General features: G+C 40.4%; 1 protein-coding gene across 1 annotated transcript in view; it reads left to right on the forward strand.

The window, feature by feature from the left end:
- CHD6 (chromodomain helicase DNA binding protein 6) overlaps positions 1-17,186 on the forward strand; it is a 205,449-nt gene that overhangs the window by 120,002 nt on the left and 68,261 nt on the right. The window contains 9 exon segments of the mRNA XM_036825224.1: positions 346-586; positions 1,776-1,955; positions 2,621-2,763; positions 3,488-3,492; positions 5,728-5,750; positions 5,752-5,782; positions 5,785-5,979; positions 6,760-6,970; positions 16,897-17,092. Coding sequence (XP_036681119.1) covers positions 346-586; positions 1,776-1,955; positions 2,621-2,763; positions 3,488-3,492; positions 5,728-5,750; positions 5,752-5,782; positions 5,785-5,979; positions 6,760-6,970; positions 16,897-17,092 — 1,225 coding nt within the window.

Here is a 17,186-nt window from a genome sequence, read left to right on the forward strand (position 1 = left end):
CCACGGCATGTGGGATCTTCCCAGACCAGGGCTCGAACCCGCGTCCCCTGCATTAGCAGGCAGATTCTCAACCACTGCGCCACCAGGGAAGCCCTTAGTTTATATTTAAATGGACCTATTTCATGTATTTTCTCACAAGTTGCAATAGTTCCTTTTTGGAAGTAGGCAGGGTGTGAACAATGATAATAGAAACTTGCTTCCGTTGCATCTCTGGAAAATGCTGATAAAACCTTCACTGATGACCTTACAGGTCAAGGTGTGCTTCTGAAGTATCTTCTTATTTATAACCAACCTCTGCCTCTTTCCTATATTGATGATGAAGTATCTGTGTTTCTTACTCTGCAGAAAAAACTGCATTTTGGCTGATGAGATGGGCCTAGGGAAAACGATCCAGTCCATCACATTCCTTTCAGAAATATTCCTCAGGGGAATCCACGGCCCTTTCCTCATCATTGCCCCGCTCTCCACCATCACCAACTGGGAGCGGGAGTTCCGGACGTGGACAGAGATGAACGCCATCGTGTACCACGGCAGCCAGATCAGCAGGCAGATGATCCAGCAGTATGAGATGGTGTACCGAGATGCACAGTGACCCTCCACCAGTCACAAGACCCGGGGACAGCCCTTCTGACGTCCCGGTTCAAAACAGCCTTTCTGTCCTTGTCTTCCAGAGTTTCATGCCCTGCCTTGGGTTACTGTTGGCTTACTCTGTAGAGTCACATGTTTATTGAGGCAGACTTCTTACTCCTTCCTGGTAATTCAATTGTGATAAAACACAAAATTGGAGGGCATGCTTTCCACTCTGACATATACCAGAGGCTCTTAGGACACGGAAAGCTTGGCTTCTTGGTTGGCTTACGAAGTTGCTTTTACATGCAGAAGATTTTATCTGAGTTGTTACGTGCTCAGTGAAGAAAGTGAGTGGAGGATTCGTGTACAAAGGAAGGATTCTCAGCCAGGGAGTTTGGAGAGAGAGAGAAGGTTAACAGATTTGACGTGGAAGGATAAAGAGAAAACAAATGGTTAAAAAGCACAACAGAATTTTTTAAGACATTTTTGTTAAGTATAATCACTTTGCTGAGTATCCTTGTATGTTTGTCCGGAGCACTGGTTTTTATAAATAAGGTGAAAATTAAATGAACTCAGAGGAAAGGCAGGTGCTCACCCCAGAGATTTCACAGGACAGCAGGAGGAGACACTTAGAAGAAATTTAAGACGTGCTCTAACGTGATGAAGCTCTGCTTTTTAAAGCGATGGCAGCACTAAGACAGGCTGAAAGACAAAGGTGTGTCCTGCCTGGTAGCACTTGTCCTGGGTGAATCAGGATCATGATGTCGAATCTGTTCTAGAACCCACGTTACAAGGTGAAATAACTTTTACCTGAAAAGTAGCAATGAGAGTTTCCTTGGGCGTTCAAGCTATGCATGGTTTAGACCAGCTTCTGGCTGGGAATGTGTGAATCAGCACCCATCCGCTTTCCTTATCATGACAAGTAAATAAATAAAAAGCTTCCTTTCTCGGCCTTCCATGTTGCTCCTCTGTCTCACTTTTGTGAGGGTACATGCTCTCTTGCTTTTGTTTCATTGATGTAATGGGGTCTCTCTCTTGTCTAAATAGCTGGTTCATTCTCGAAGTCTCTCAACTGAGGAGGAAGTGCTTATTGGCTCTCACCTAGGTCCTAGCATTTATAGCGTTGCCTCCTCTAACCCAGCCGGTAACCCAGTAGCTGGATTCTCTGGCCCTGCGTAAAGCTTTGTCTTTGGTTGTGTCATCCTCAGGGAAACCCGCTGTCAGGAGTCTTCAAGTTCCATGTCGTCATTACAACGTTTGAGATGATCCTGGCAGACTGCCCAGAGCTGAAGAAGATTCACTGGAGCTGTGTGATCATTGATGAAGCCCACAGATTGAAGAATAGGAATTGCAAACTTCTGGAGGGCCTGAAGCTCATGGCCCTGGTGAGAGTTAGCAAGCTCTTTGCATAAACACAGGCCCCTTCTGTTCACAGGAGAGGAAGCATTCCTTAGCCATCTGCATGCAGCTTACTTGTGCACAGTCTGCTCACCCTAGATTTTCTTTTTTGCCCACTATAGCTCTGATGGTGCAGGAAGCAAATTTTTTTTGTTATGAACTGGGTCAACAGTTTGGCCTTTGCCACAGACTGATTCCCAGAGGGACCCAGGGAAATCTTAAATACCATGAAATTTGTGACCTGGAATGTAAGCTTGTTTCCAGGTCCCTGAATGATCTGGTACCAAAGGTGATGGCCTTCAACATTACTGCCTTGGCACAGTGCCCAGTCTGTGGCAGGCAGGCACTCCATAATATCGAATGAATGAATGGATGAATGAAGGGGTGCTTTAACTAACGTGGAATTGCTCCTGGGCTCAGGGATGTGAAAGGAAGTTTGATCTGTTTATTGACGTTGTCACACTTATTCTGTAGAGTCACATGTTTTTATAACCAACCTCTGCCTCTTTCCTATATTGATGATGAAGTATCATCATTGGCAAAACAGAATTGCCACCAATAAAGCCCAGAATGCCCCTAACATCATTTTCCCACCAAACCTGCTGTTTTTGGGGCTCAGACCCTGTTCACCCCGTGCTGTGAATCCATGCAGGAACACAAGGTGCTGCTCACAGGGACGCCCTTGCAGAACTCGGTGGAGGAGCTCTTCAGTCTGCTCAACTTCCTGGAGCCGTCACAGTTTCCTTCAGAGGACTGCTTTCTGGAGGAGTTTGGAGATCTGAAACAGAGGAGCAGGTAAATAGGAGCCTGAAGGATTTGAGGAGACAATGTGGTAATGACCTTCACCATCAAGGGAAAAACAAGTCACCATGGGGACAGGAGTTAGCAAGTTCTCACATCCCTCATAAAATGAGCATTGCCTCCTTTATTTAATTTGTTTATGTTGAAGAGGATATAAACTGATTCTTAGCAGTTCTTATTACTCCCAAAGGATAAATGCATCAACATCCAAAATGCCTTATATCCGGCCTCTTGCCTTCACTGATCTCATATGTAAGTTCAGTGATTTTGTTCATAGCTCTGGCCTCAGGGGCTTGCTTCCCTCCTCCTCTGCCTTCTTCATCCTTCATTCCCTCCTCTCTTCATCACCTGCAACATGTGTTCCCAGGCTCATTTTCTTGAGTGCAACAAAATACACAGGTAGTGAGGAAAAGAAGGCAGGTGTGTATACTAGAGTAGTGGTCAAGTCCAGTTTTGTCCAAATCAAACTAAATGTCCTGTTTTCAAAGATCTGGTCCTGAGTCTAGCTTATTAGACTCAAAGCTGTTTCAAAACAAACCAGTCTATCTACTATGGGTAGAATCTCAACTGGACATTGCAGAAGTAAGGCAGACAAGTTTAAATGCCCTAAGAGGAACAGTTAATCGTGCTGAGACTTTAAAGGCGAGAAAGGTCACATCTGTTTGGAAATTAGGAACGACTTCATGGAGAAAGTATAATTTGAGAATAGACTTTTAAGGGTGGGTAAGTTTTCAGTAGGCAGAGGAGAGAGGAGAGATGATGACTGCTTTGAATAGGAAAAACATATCATAATCAGCATGGAATTTATTCAGTAGTTGGGAATCAGTGGTTGAGCTGGAAACAGGATGGATGAATTGAGGAGTATGAAGCCGGGGAGTTTAGCGATATATTGTGGGAAGATCTTGAAAGACAGGTGAAGGGTGTTTGGTAAGCATTAGAGAAGCAGTGCAGGGCTTTGATTGCAGGAATGACATAATTAGTTCTGCTAAATAATCTAGCAATGGTGTGAGAGTGGTTGGGGCCGAGCATTTGGGAACTGAGAAGGTTTGGGAATTTCACTAACAGAGGAAATCAAGAGTACACTCTGTGGTCCCAGTCTGTTTGTTTCTACTTCTGTGGTGAGTCAGACTTGTGAGAGCAGTGAATAATCAAACTTAATTCCACTTCTCGACATTTGCAGTATCTATTCATCTTTCAAAAGCCAGCTCCAACCCTCTCTCCATTTTTGGACCATTAGAAATGCATCCTCTTCTCCCATTGCACTTATTTTGTGGTATGCATTTTTTCTTCTTCCTAGACAATGACCTCCTTGAGGACAAGGCCCACATCTTCTGCAAAGTTGTGTTTGTTGTATTGACCAGCACAGTGTCTGGCATGTAGTATACTCTAAATGATTCAAGGTATGAACCAAGTGAAGGGCAAAAGCTGAATCCAGCATGTGGCAGATTGGCATTTGTCCCTGTCTTTAATGATTACCTAGCTGTGTCTCTCCTCTTTGGGTTCTTACGTAGTAATTCCTTATCCATTTGGGGGATTACATTCCTAAGTACCGTGATTGCTAAAACAAAGCATTCATTAAATGGATTAGATTTAAGATTGGGGTTAGTTAGGAGCAAACCACAAAAAACGGCACCAACTATCTATATATCTGGTTATAAAGTAAAAGCATATTCATCATTGTTTAAACCTGCTCCAGGAAGTAACTCTTCAAATCACTCTCTGTAAATCACTTTATATTTCATCAGGAAGCATTGGTACAGCCCACAATTTATTTCTGCAGAATCTACCCCTTCTGAAATTTTTGAACAGCTCTTTATGACTTGAAACTTGATCTTTTGCACTTGCCTTTTCTCTTATTTTCCCACCAGGATTAATCTTATTGGTATCATGTTTTAGCTCAGGGTGAACTCAGGTGCCTTGACTTTGAATCCTTTCTCTGCCCTCCTCTTGGGAGAGTGAGCAAGTCCCCATGCCATTGCGGTCAAGTGCATAGAGATCTGCTCTCCAGGCTTGGACCGTTAGGAGAAGAACAGACAAATCATAGCAAAGCATGTGATCAGGCTCAGAGTGCCCCTGAGATGACAGCTTGCATGATGGAGTGGGAGGTGTCACCTTACCACATTACTGCTCTACATATTGCTACCCCCAAACTTGTTTGCTGCTATCGTTATTTAGATGTAGGAGGAATCCATTTCCAGATTGCCTCTGCTGCTTTTTCTTTTTTTAATTGATGTAAATGACAATAACATTATATTAGTTTCGGATGTATGGCATGATGATTCAGTATATGTAGTATATATTATAAGTGATCACCGCAGTAAATCTAGTTAACATCCATCACCATACATACGTAAATTTTTTTTTCTGGTGATGAGAGGTCTTAAGATCTACTCTCTTAGCAACTTTCAAATATACAATATAGTATTACTAACTAGAGTCACCTTGCTGTACGTACATCCCCAGGGCTTATTTATTTATAACTGGAACTTTGTACCTTTTGACCACCTTCATCCATGTTGCCCACCCCCCAGATTTCCTCTGCCTCTTACTTTGTTCTTTCAGCATCTTCCCTTTGTAAGGTATCACTTGTACCTTCTAACGTGGCCTTAAAATGTTCCTCAGGTAATTGCTGCACAAGTGTGCGTGTGAGAGAGAGAGGTTTGTTTTCTCCATCCAGAAGAGGTCCTGTCTTTGTATCTTTCTCCCTTTGTATCTTGTAAGGTTGCCACATAGGTTCTCAGTAATACTTGCGAATTAAAACCAGATCCCTTTTTTCCTTTCAGTCCTATTATAAGCTCGTCATGTTCAGGGATCAGGCATGATCTTTCATTAATCTGCTGCCACAGTACTATGATTAGATGCTCAAGAGATGGTAGTGAATGTTGGAATACCCCAGTAACGGTTATTGAATCGGGATTGGGACAGGTGAGCAGGTCTCATTTTCCTGGACAGGTGAAGAAAAACTGCAGTCTATCCTCAAACCCAATGATGCTTCGGCGGCTGAAAGATGATGTGGAAAGAACCTTGCTCCCAAACAAGAGACGATCATCGAAGTAGAGCTGACCAATATCCAGAAAAAGTACTACCGTGCCATCCTGGAGAAGAACTTTTCCTTCCTGACCAAGGGGGCCAATCAGCACAACATGCCCAATCTCATCAACACCATGATGGAGCTGAGGAAGTGCTGTAACCACCCCTACCTGATCAACGGTGAGTGGGGACATGGGGCAGGCATCTTGATAGCCAACAGTCTTACGTATCAAGTTCCCATGAAATGCCAGGGTTGTGTATTCTGACCTTTTTACAGAGTATTAAACTGAGGTTCAAAGAGGTTGATGGATCTGCCTAAGCAGTGTGGCCAGTGAGTATACAGAGCCCTGTTTTGAACCTACCTCTACCAATTCTCTGCCCATCAGAAGACGGATATCAGTTGTCAGCCTGCTGTGCTTTGTGTACCTGCAGTCTAGTCCACACTTTCCACTTTGGTGCAGGGAGATGTGTTACTTCATTGAAAAAATGATCATGGCGCAATGAGATTAAACTCTGCAGATAAGTAACAGTTAACTGTACTGAGTAGAGAACGTGTTGGAAACTTTTTTTGTTAATTTTACAATAAACTTTTTTATAAAATTTTAATCAAAATATTGCTTGGATTTACTGATCCCAAGCTTTTATGTCGAGAGGTATGTCTTTTTGTCAGCTTTCTCTGAAGGTTTCTTCACTTGCCTAAGTCAGCTTGGTATTTCAGATCCTTCCTCTCCTTGGTCAGACTTCCCAGGAAAGCAGAGCACCTGTGTTCTCTGCAGGACAGCCCTGCCGCTTGTAGAGCCCTCTGCTGAGGGCATGGGACGGACACACAGCATTCCCTCACTGGACTGTTGGTTTGGGACCTAAGAATTCATTTCATTTTTTTCTAGGCTCTGTCCAGCAGAGAGTAGCTATTACTCTTATAGTTTGTTCAAAGAATAGTTTTGTTCCATTCTTTTTCAGGGGCAGAGGAGAAAATTCTGGAGGACTTCCGGAAAACCCACAGCCCTGATGCCCCCGACTTTCAGCTGCAGGCCATGATTCAAGCAGCAGGGAAGCTGGTGCTGATTGATAAACTGCTCCCTAAGCTGATTGCTGGCGGCCACAAAGTACTCATCTTCTCCCAGATGGTGCGCTGTCTCGACATCCTGGAAGATTATCTCATCCAGAGAAGGTGAGCCTTGTGTCAAAGCTGTGCATCAAGCACTGCAAGCAGTTCCTTTTCTTTGATGCCTTTTTGATTCATTCAAAAATTATGTTTTAACAAGAAAAAAGCATTAAAAAGTAGAGATAAGAAATCTTCTCATAAAGATTGACTAAAATTCAGAGTTGAATCTTATGACCAGTTTTAACTGTCTAGAGTGAATTTCCTAGCCTATGATGTGGAGCCCTTGCTTTGCTTAAAAAATAAATTTTACATGTTTATTTATACTCTCTTTAGTTGGAAGAAACAATTCAGATAGCATCACAGAAGGTTAAGAAAATAATGTCGTTGTTTTTTTTTCCCTTAATAATGATGAGAAAAATACACCCTGGAAAGCATCACTGTATCAAGTTGCTGAAAGAACACAAGCTGACAACTGCCAGAAAAAGAACTTGGGGATGTTTTATGTCTTAGCAAACCCTCTAAAGTTTTATGATACGCTAACTATGGCATCCCAACTTATTTTTTTGTTCATACTCCTGTAATTCCTTGAACCTAAGTTCCATTACTCATGCAGGTGAAAAGCCTGGGGTGTTATGTGGGTTGTTTGGAGTCTATGTGGGTACTACATTTGTTACATTATACACTGTACCTTCCATTTCCAGTCATTGGGATACATCAATCATCCGAATGGCAAATGGATTTTTAAAATTTACTCTTAATGATAAAGACGTCTCCAGATCTTAGCCAGATATTAGCCAAGGCATGGCTAGGTTTAAAGGACATCCTTATTTTTATATAGTCATCATAGCAAATCTCTGTTGTGTTAAATGTTCTGATCCTTAAAGATTCTGTTTGTCCTTGTAACATGTAATTTATAGAAAAAGTATTAAAGGAAATGACCAATTTAACTATGGGTTATGCTGACATTTAACATTACATAAATAATTCTCCAAAATCGGATTAGGCAATAAAAGAATTTCTCAGAGCCCTGTAGTGGAGATCTTTAGGTTAGGAATTCTTGAGACTTACATTGTTTTTTTCTTTGAAGAATATATTGAAACTAGAAAGCAGCTTCGTATTTTATAAATTCACTATAGATGAATTACCAGAACACTTGCTTCTTATGTAAATATATTATCTCACTCTTCAAAATGTATGCAACTACCAGTTTTCAGTTTTTATTAAAGATCCCCCAAAATGAGTAACAGTGTAATGAACAGACTTTTGCTAAGTTCCGATGTCTTTATTTAGCTCCCTTATATGCTATTTTTCCTTATCATTTATTGCTTATTTTTGTTTTCAAATTGTCTAAATATTACAGTTTTTCTTGAAAATAGGGACACGTTATAATACCACCACCTGCTCGAAGTTTCCATTCACACTTGGGCATTTATCTTTTTAGTCTTTTTTTCTTTGTGCATACATATATTTAGTTTTGTTGTTGATTTGTTTGAATTGGGATCATATTTTACATTCTGCTTTGTAACTCACCTTTTTATTTAATATATTATGAACTTTTTTCTTTAATTATTCTTCTACAACATAGTTTTGATGATCTGCATGATACTCTGTCTTATAGGTTGTTTCCAATTTTTCAGCATTTTAAGGAACTCTGTGAATATCGCTTTGCATTCATTGTGAACGTTTCCAGTTATTTCCTTAGGATAAATTATGATGTATATTTTAAAAAGCATTTGATACATATTTCCAAAACACCCTCTAGAAAGACATTTTTACTGTGTCTTTTAATGGTGTATGAGAATGACTTTTTTTTCATACTCTGATCAATACTGTTTTTGCGTTTTAGTCTTTGCTGATTCAGTAAGCCAAAATTATGGTCTCTTGTTTTAATTTGTATTTCTGATTCTTAATGACAGTTTCATATTTATTAGCTGTTTATATTTCTCGTTTTATGCATTGCTTTATTCATGTTCTTTCTCCATTTTTTGTTACTCTTTGCCTTTCGTTTATTAATTTATAAGAATGGCTTGTTTACTTAAGAATATGGTGCAAATACTTCCCCAGTGTTGTTCTTGACTTTTCTTTATGGCTATGGGTTTTTGTTTGTGTATTTTATTCTTAGAAGTTTTAAATTTATAATAGTCAAATCTCTCAGTCTTAAACAGCTTTAAATAAACTTAAGTGCTTATTTATGCTTAAATTAATATGCTTAAAAAGGCTTCCCCCACCTCTCAATTATGCAGTATTCTGAAGTATTTTCTTTTCATTCTCTTATGGTTTCTTTACCCCAGCTCTGCACCCAACAGGGTCTTCTGACTTTAATATCATCATTACTTTTCTCTTTTGATTTAGTTTTTAAATTTTCTTCAAAGTTATACATGCACATAGTTTAAAGAGCCAAATTATTCTATTAGACCTATGAAAAATAGCATTTCCTGATACCACCACATACCCCCAGTTTCTCCCCACCTGAAGCATTACTTTAAACTCCTTGTGCTATTTCTTTGGTATTTATAGCTATATCTCTAAGTAATGTTAGTAGTTGTAATTTTTTTTTCAGTTTTAAGTATTATCTGTTCTCACTATGGAAGATGAATATTTCCCTTCTTTCACTGCCCCTCGTAATTACCACATGTGCAACTCCTGTCCTCTCATCTTCCCAACCTGCCATGCAATACTTTGGGTTAAATTAATATTCAGTGTTTTTTATGACTTATGGAAATGCTGAGTTATAGCTCAGCCATGTAGTATGCTGTTTACTATTTCTTTCTTGCACAATTTAATTTTTCCTGAAGCTAAAAATTATTTTTTATTTGGTGCATATTTTTAAATATACTTATTATAATTCAGCTCCAAAATTTACTCTGGTTGTCTAAATCTCCTCTGTTACGTTCAAGCACATCAGTTTCATGTCTGAGCCGTCTCTTCCCAGGACCTTCTGTCTTTTCCTCTCTGGGCATTTACCCTTCCTGCCTAGTGCACAGTTGCCATCTGTGATCTCTCTTCCTTTATCACGCTGACAAGTTTCTTCCTTCCTTCTTGAATCAAATCTTGTTGGTGGATCCCATGTACCTCTTTTGGAGCTTCTGAGAAAGGGGTGAATGATAAGTGAATTTGAGACTTTGTCAGAATGTTTTTCAGTTTACTCTCATTCTTGAGCAGTAGTTTGGTTGAGTTTTGAGGTACTAGGTCAGAAATCACTTTCCCACAGAATTTGAAGATGTTAGTTCACTGTCTTCTAGCTTCCAGGATTGTTGAGACGTTCACAGCCCTTCCAGTTCCTGGTCTGTGTATGTGACATGTTTTTTCTGTTTAGAAGCTTTGCTATACCCTCTTTGTCCCGGTCCTGTGAAATCTGACAATGAACTGGGTTTTGTATGGTGTCTGTTGAACTGGATGCTTTGTAGGTCTTTCCCATTTGAAATTATGTTCCTTCAGTTCTGGGGGATTTTCTTGTATTTTATCTTTCATTATTTCTTTCTGTTTTGTTTTCTCTTTGTGAAACTCCTATTATTCATGTCAGACCTTCTGGTCTGATCACCTAATTTTCTCTTTTCTCTACTTTCCATCTCATTATATTTTGCTATACCTCTGGTAGAATACCTTTATTCTGTCTTCCAACTTTAATCCCTAGATTTTCACTGTGTAATTATATTTTTAATTTCCTAGTTTTCTTCTGTAATTTTTCAGTCTTTATAGCACTCAGCCGGTTATCACACAGGTGCAGTGTTTTGTCATTCTGAGATTAATGATGATAGATTTTTTACAATCTTCCTACAGTGTCTGTTTTCTCAAGTCAAATTGTTCTTTTTGTTTATGTCTCTGTCTTCCATAGTAGAATTCTGGGTTGGCTTTTTTTTCCCCCTCCTTTCAGCACTTTGAAGTTACTCTATTGTGTTCTCACCCCCATGATTTCTGATGAGAAGTTTTGTAGTCATTTAAGTGGCTGTTCCCCTGTATATAATGTATTGTTTCACTCTGACTACTAAGATTTTCTTTTAATTTTCGATTTGCAGCAGTTTGACTGCTGTGTGGAATTCATCCTGTGCAGAGTTCACTGACCTTCTTAAATTTATAATGTAGATCTTTCATCAAGTTTGGGAAGCTTTAGGTCAATGTTTCTTTGATTTCTCTTTTTTCCTTTTGCCCTATTTTCTTGTTTCTCTGTGAGACTCCAATTACCTGTATGTTTGACCTTTAGATATTGTCTCACAGGTCCATAGGCTCTGTTCTTTTTTTTTTTTCCAATCCTTTTTCTCTCTCTTCTTTTGTTTTGTCTGTCTTCAAGTTCACTGACTCTTTTGTCTGTCATTTCCATCATGCTTATTAAGCCCATCCATTGCTTTCTTTATTTTACAGATTATATTTAGTTCTAAGATTTCTATTTGTTTCTTAGTGTGATGTTTTGTTTCTCTGCTGCGATTTCCTATCTTTTCATTCATTATGTACATTCTTTACTTCACTGAACATAATTATAAGAGCTGCTTTTAAAGTTCTTGTCTGTTAATTAAAACATCTTAGGTTTGATATCTGTTGTCTTTTCCTTTAAGAATGGGTCACGTTTCCCCTGGACATTGTGAATATTGTGTTGTGGAGATTCAGGATTCTGTTATATTGCTATGACGATGTTGATGGTTTTTATTTGGAGGCAGTTAAGTAGGTGAGTCTCAAAATGCAAATGCTGTCAGCGTCTCTGGTAGGTAGCTGCTCCAATCTCTGCTCAGACTACTTTCAGTCTGCCCCAAGCATGTGTGGGTCAGAGGTCAACCAGAGACTTAGAAAGAGTTTATACCCGGTGTATGGGGTTCATCATCTCTGTCTTTACTTTCTGGCAGTCCCCTCTCACCCTCTGGCAGTCGTGGTTGCCCCAGACTCCTTCTCTTGCTGCCTCTGGTCAGAAAGATAGTGGCTTCTCATCAAGATTTATAGCTGCCCTGCACCTTTGCCATAACTCTGGCTTCCTGTCTGGCCAAAACCACAATTTCCTCTTTCTCTCCAAAATCTGCATGCTTTCCTTAACCCTCTGGTGCCCTCAGATAGGTTTTTCTGTTCATTTGTTTTGTTTTTGTATTTTGCCCAGATTTTGTGGTTGTTGTTTACTGGAGGATTGGTGTGTTAAGACTTTGCCCCTCCACACCAGAAGCAAAGCCTCAAAGGTCAGAGGCTTTCCTCAGATGTCTGGTTTTGGCTGCCAGATGGTAGGCACTCTCCAGAGATTAGAAGCTCTGGGCATGTGGGCCAGCTTGTTGGCTACCATATTCTCCGTCTGTGAACACTGTCTGTCTAGCTGGACCATTTCATCAGAGAACCTCCAGTGTCAGTGCTTTGGGATGTTTTTCTTCCTCTCTCCTTCCCAGAGGGTGGGAACTTGATTGGACTGGGAGCTGACTGTGGGGAAGGGGTGGAGAGAGGTAGGGAGGTCTCAGTATCTCTGCTTCTCTTCCCTTTTTAAGTATGGTACCTCTGCCTTTAACTGTGTGGTGTCTCCTAAGGTAGAGAGAGGTACAGATCTTTTTGATCCTCTCAGCACTGGGGTGGATGATGGATAGGCTAACAGGTACTTCAACAAATATTCAACTAGTTAGTTCCCTTGTTTTTAGACTCTCTGTATCTCCACTTTCAGGGATACCTGGTGGCACCAATGCCTGATCCCTTTGGATATTCTGCCATATTGAATTAGGTTATTTCTCACCTGGGATTCTGCTTTCTTCAAATCAAATATCACTTGGTTTACTTTCCAAGTCCCAGAATTTTCTCCTGTTCTGTTTGTAGGTTTATTGGGGGGAAGGCATTATTATGCATTTTTTTAAAAATCCCTTTACCTATCATTTTTCTAGACATTTGAGGAGATAAAAGAATTAAATGTGCATGATAACTCATAATCTTTAATTGGACTTCTTCGATTTATTTTATTTTATTTTTTATATTTCAGTCTCCAGTCCTCCTACAATTTTGGTAGAGGGCATATAAATGGGGGTCTAATTTAATTTATTTCCAAATATTTCTGATTGTTTGTTTATTAAATAGTCCATCTTTCCCCCATTCATATAAGACAGTATTGCATAAAATATACTGAGATATTATGTTTGCTGGGTGTGTATGTAACCTTTCTATTCTTTTGATCAATATTTCTATTCCTTTGCTCATATATTATTACAGATGAACTTCAGAATTCTTCAGAATTATTCTTTTCTTTTTTTAAAAATTTATTTATATATTTATTTATTTTTGGCTGCATTGGATCTTCGTTGCTATGTGTGGGCTTTCTCTAATTGCGGCGAGCGGGGGCTACTCTTCGTTGTGGTGTGCGGGCTTCTCATTACGGTGGCTTCTCTTGTTGCAGAGCACAGGCTCTAGGCATGCGGGCTTCAGTAGTTGTGGTGCGCGGGCTTCAGTAGCTGTGGCTCGTGGGCTCTAGGGCGCAGGCTCAGTAGTTGTGGCTCACGGGCTTAGTTGCTCCACGGCATGTAGGATCTTCCCAGACCAGGGCTCGAACCCGTGTCCCCTGCCTTGGCAGGCGGATTCTTAACCACTGCGCCACCAGGGAAGTCCCCAGAATTATTATTTTTTAATATATCCCTGACTACTCCAGTCCTCACTACAGAAAAAAAAATTATATATTTACATATCTGTATTTATCTATGTGTACCTATATCCATTTGTTGGGATTTTGATTGGCTTTTACACACGTAGTAGGGTAGAATTGACATCTTTGCAAAATTGAAGAACATGATATTCACTGCACTTACTCAGGTCTTTTATATACACCGTTGATTTGGTAAATATTTATAAGGTACCAACCTTGTGCTGAGACCTGTATAGGTGTTAGGGACATGGTGACCAAACCAACATGACCCCTATTGCCAACTCCTGCTTATTTCTTATTAAGGTTAATTGTAAGTATTTTATATGTTTATGGCAATTGTGAACGGCAGGTTTTTGGGGTTTTTTTTCACTCTTTGTGTTCTCCAGCTGGTTATTGCTGGGAGGTGAGGCGGTTCATTACCCTTCAGGCTTTCTGAGGTCAACATTTCCTGTTGTGCCAAAAATGTGTCATTTCCACACACACACCCTTGCCCGCCGAGTACCCAGAGGTTTTCCAGAGTGCCACCTGCTTCTTGTTGATATTTGACAGCAACTCAGAATTACAGTTTGATCGACCACATCAACTCCTAGGGATTTTGTTCAGAATGCAGTTGACACAGAGGGTTAATTGCTGCACTGATGTTTGGTGCGGAAAATTTAATGATGTCTGATTTCCTCATTCAGATTTACTAGCCCTCAAGATTTTCTTTGTTCTTGAGCCTCGTTGTCACGCCAGCTGTCAGTTTGGTTTTGTTCCCATTTAATTTCGTGCCGTGCTCATACAGGGGTGAGGGCATAGCCAAAGGATCTGGCTCGGGAGTGAGGGGAGTGAGGAACAATTTAATTGAACTCTCAAATCACTGGATTTTTATTTTAGTTTTGTGTTCTTCGAGCGCAGTCCCTCAAAACTGAGTGATAGAAATGAGAATTAACGTTCCAATCATCCCGCCCAATTTCTAAAACTGTGTTCTATCATAGATGGCCAAACACTATCTAATTTTATGGGAATTTTTTTCCCTAGGTGATTGCCAAGCTATATCGTCTCTATTTATTGGTTTCTCCTCCCCTTAATAGTATGCTCATTCCCCGCCTCACTCAGATCTGCGGGCATCTGGCTCCTCTCTGATGGTTTAGGGGTGTCTTGTCAAAGAACATTGAGTCCTGTGTGCCTGCAGCACTAATTGTTCACATGTGTGATGGTGGGGTAGTGGCAGCTATCATTTAATTGAATCTCAACTCTGTCTTCTGACTCCAAATCCTGTGCCTCTTCCACTGCATCACATACGTGGCCAAACGTACGAGTAACTCTGTGCGGTTCCTAGGTGCATTGATTCGTCACAGTCATTTTGGATATCTGTAGTTTCTCTTCTTACCTTCTGATAGAGTTACAGGTTTTCTAAGTTTACCAGAGTCTCTTACTTACCTTTATTTTTCTCTTTTAAGTTTTTAGGGAAATCTTTCTGCTGCATTGAAATGTAGGGTACAGTATGAAGGCCATACAGCAAACTGGTTAAGAGTGTGGACTTTTGAGTCAAATGGATCTCACTTACCAGCTAGGTGACTAAGCAAGTTATTTTGCTTGTGAGGCTCTTGTTGTTGTTGTTGTTGTTGCTGGGGTTTTTGTTCTTGATGTTTTCTCAAGTGTAAAATGGGGAACTACCTCACAGGATTATTGCCAGAAGTAAATGTGATGATGCATATAAAGCATGTATCACATATCGCAGTGCCTGGCACAGAGCTTGACACTTAGGAGCTTACTGCTAATATTGTTGCTGTGGCTGATATTAATAATGATGATAATTTTATCTAACTGCTTCATAGTTGTATAGAAGTCAACATATGACCCTTAGCTTTTAGCTTAGGACAAAATCTTCTTAGTCTGCCTTCATGACAATCCTGTAACCACCACTGCTTTTATTTGCTACTGTAGTCTCATGTATTATTCTTAAGTTTATTGCATTAAAAAAGAAGAAGAAAGGAAAAATCTACACCTGTAATTCCAGATATGGGTGCACTCTAGCTTTGTAAAAAGAAGAGTCTTTTTGGACTTGGGTCTTTGCTTTGTACGTGTCCCTTCTGAGCCTGAATTGGTCTGCTTTCTCTACCTGTATTTCCTTGGGTGATTCCTCACGTGGATTTTCCTTTTACTCAAGGAAGTCAGGATTATATTGCCCAATTTAGTTATCTAGAGCCACTCCCACCCAGAGTCATCTACCCCTAGAGGATCTATCCTTAGTCTCTTACCAGTTGTTTATCTGAATTTTTAGAGATCTGATTTCCCAGATTCTGGGCTGCTGAGAAGGTTTTTGTCAGGATTCATGTTCTTGACTATCGTGGGGTCTAGGATGTCGTCCTTTTCTCACATGGTTCCTATTACATATACTTTACCAACCAGTTCTTGCTTGTTGGTCAAAATTGGGCCCAGGGTAGCATCCCCATATTAATTTGTTCATTGTCAAGGGGTAAATAAGAAATAAATAAGACTAAGCAGCTATCCAGATTGGTACTATGTTTTAATTCTGTGCTAATTACATGATCTCCATCATAAACAAACCTTGTATGTTTTCTGATTGGACGGACAGATGCTAATAGGCTCCCGTAGCAGTTTCATTTCCTACTCTCTTTCCTTTTACCTTCTCCTCACCATTCTTTCCACCCTTAATTCCTAACTTTCTACACAGGTATATGCCTTCTTAATGATATTCAGCTTTGCTTCCTCACTTTATTTTCCTCTAAAAATTCTCCTGGCTTCTTTCCAACCTGACACAGCTCAGAAACCTTTCCTGTGATTTCTTCCTACTTGCTTGGCAGTATGCTGCCCAGAAGACCTTGGTTTCAGCTATAAACCTGGAGGTTTTGCTTTCTACCTCTGAAGCTTTGAGGAATTGTTAGGATAGAAATGACCAACCCAGACATAAAAAGACGGCCTGTCCATCCAGTCTTCTTCCCATTTTCAGTCCATCCAAAGCAGATGGAGCCTGATTCGAACTCTGATTCCGTGTTATGAGTTCTCCTGAAAGTAGATGGTTGAGGCTTTTATTTGCTTTTCCTGGTCTTGTGATTAGATTCAGTGCAAGAAAATGGGGAAGCACTTGAGAGTAAGTTTGCCTGGGCAGTGGGGATTGATACTTTACGTTTACAGTTTCTCTAGTCCTCCGTAGTTCGGCTGGTTTTTTGTTTGATTTGGTTTTCGTTTGATTTGAGAGAGGGGGACATACTGCAGTGCAGTTTCAGGTGTCTGCCCTGCTGCATATGTAGAGGGGGGGATTCCTTTTAGACCGCTGACATGAGGTCCATATTTAGAAGTGATGGGTTTAAGGCCATTAGTCAACAGCTTCCTGCGTTGTTTCTTGTTCTCCACTGAAGTCATGATAACACCTGGGCTTTCGTTCGTTTGGGTCCCTCAGATACACCTATGAGCGAATTGATGGGCGAGTACGGGGAAACCTGCGCCAGGCAGCCATCGACCGGTTCTGTAAGCCAGACTCAGACCGCTTTGTCTTTCTTCTGTGCACCCGAGCGGGAGGCCTGGGGATCAATCTCACAGCTGCCGATACCTGCATCATATTTGATTCAGACTGGAACCCACAAAATGACTTGCAGGTAACCATTAGGATGATTGCTGTTTGCCTTAGCTGTCCCTGAATCCAAGATCACCACGACAGGGCCTGGCTTAGCTATAGAGAGTGTCTGCCAT

The sequence above is a fragment of the Balaenoptera musculus genome, chromosome 15 (assembly GCF_009873245.2).
Source record: "Balaenoptera musculus isolate JJ_BM4_2016_0621 chromosome 15, mBalMus1.pri.v3, whole genome shotgun sequence".
NCBI lineage: Eukaryota > Metazoa > Chordata > Mammalia > Artiodactyla > Balaenopteridae > Balaenoptera > Balaenoptera musculus.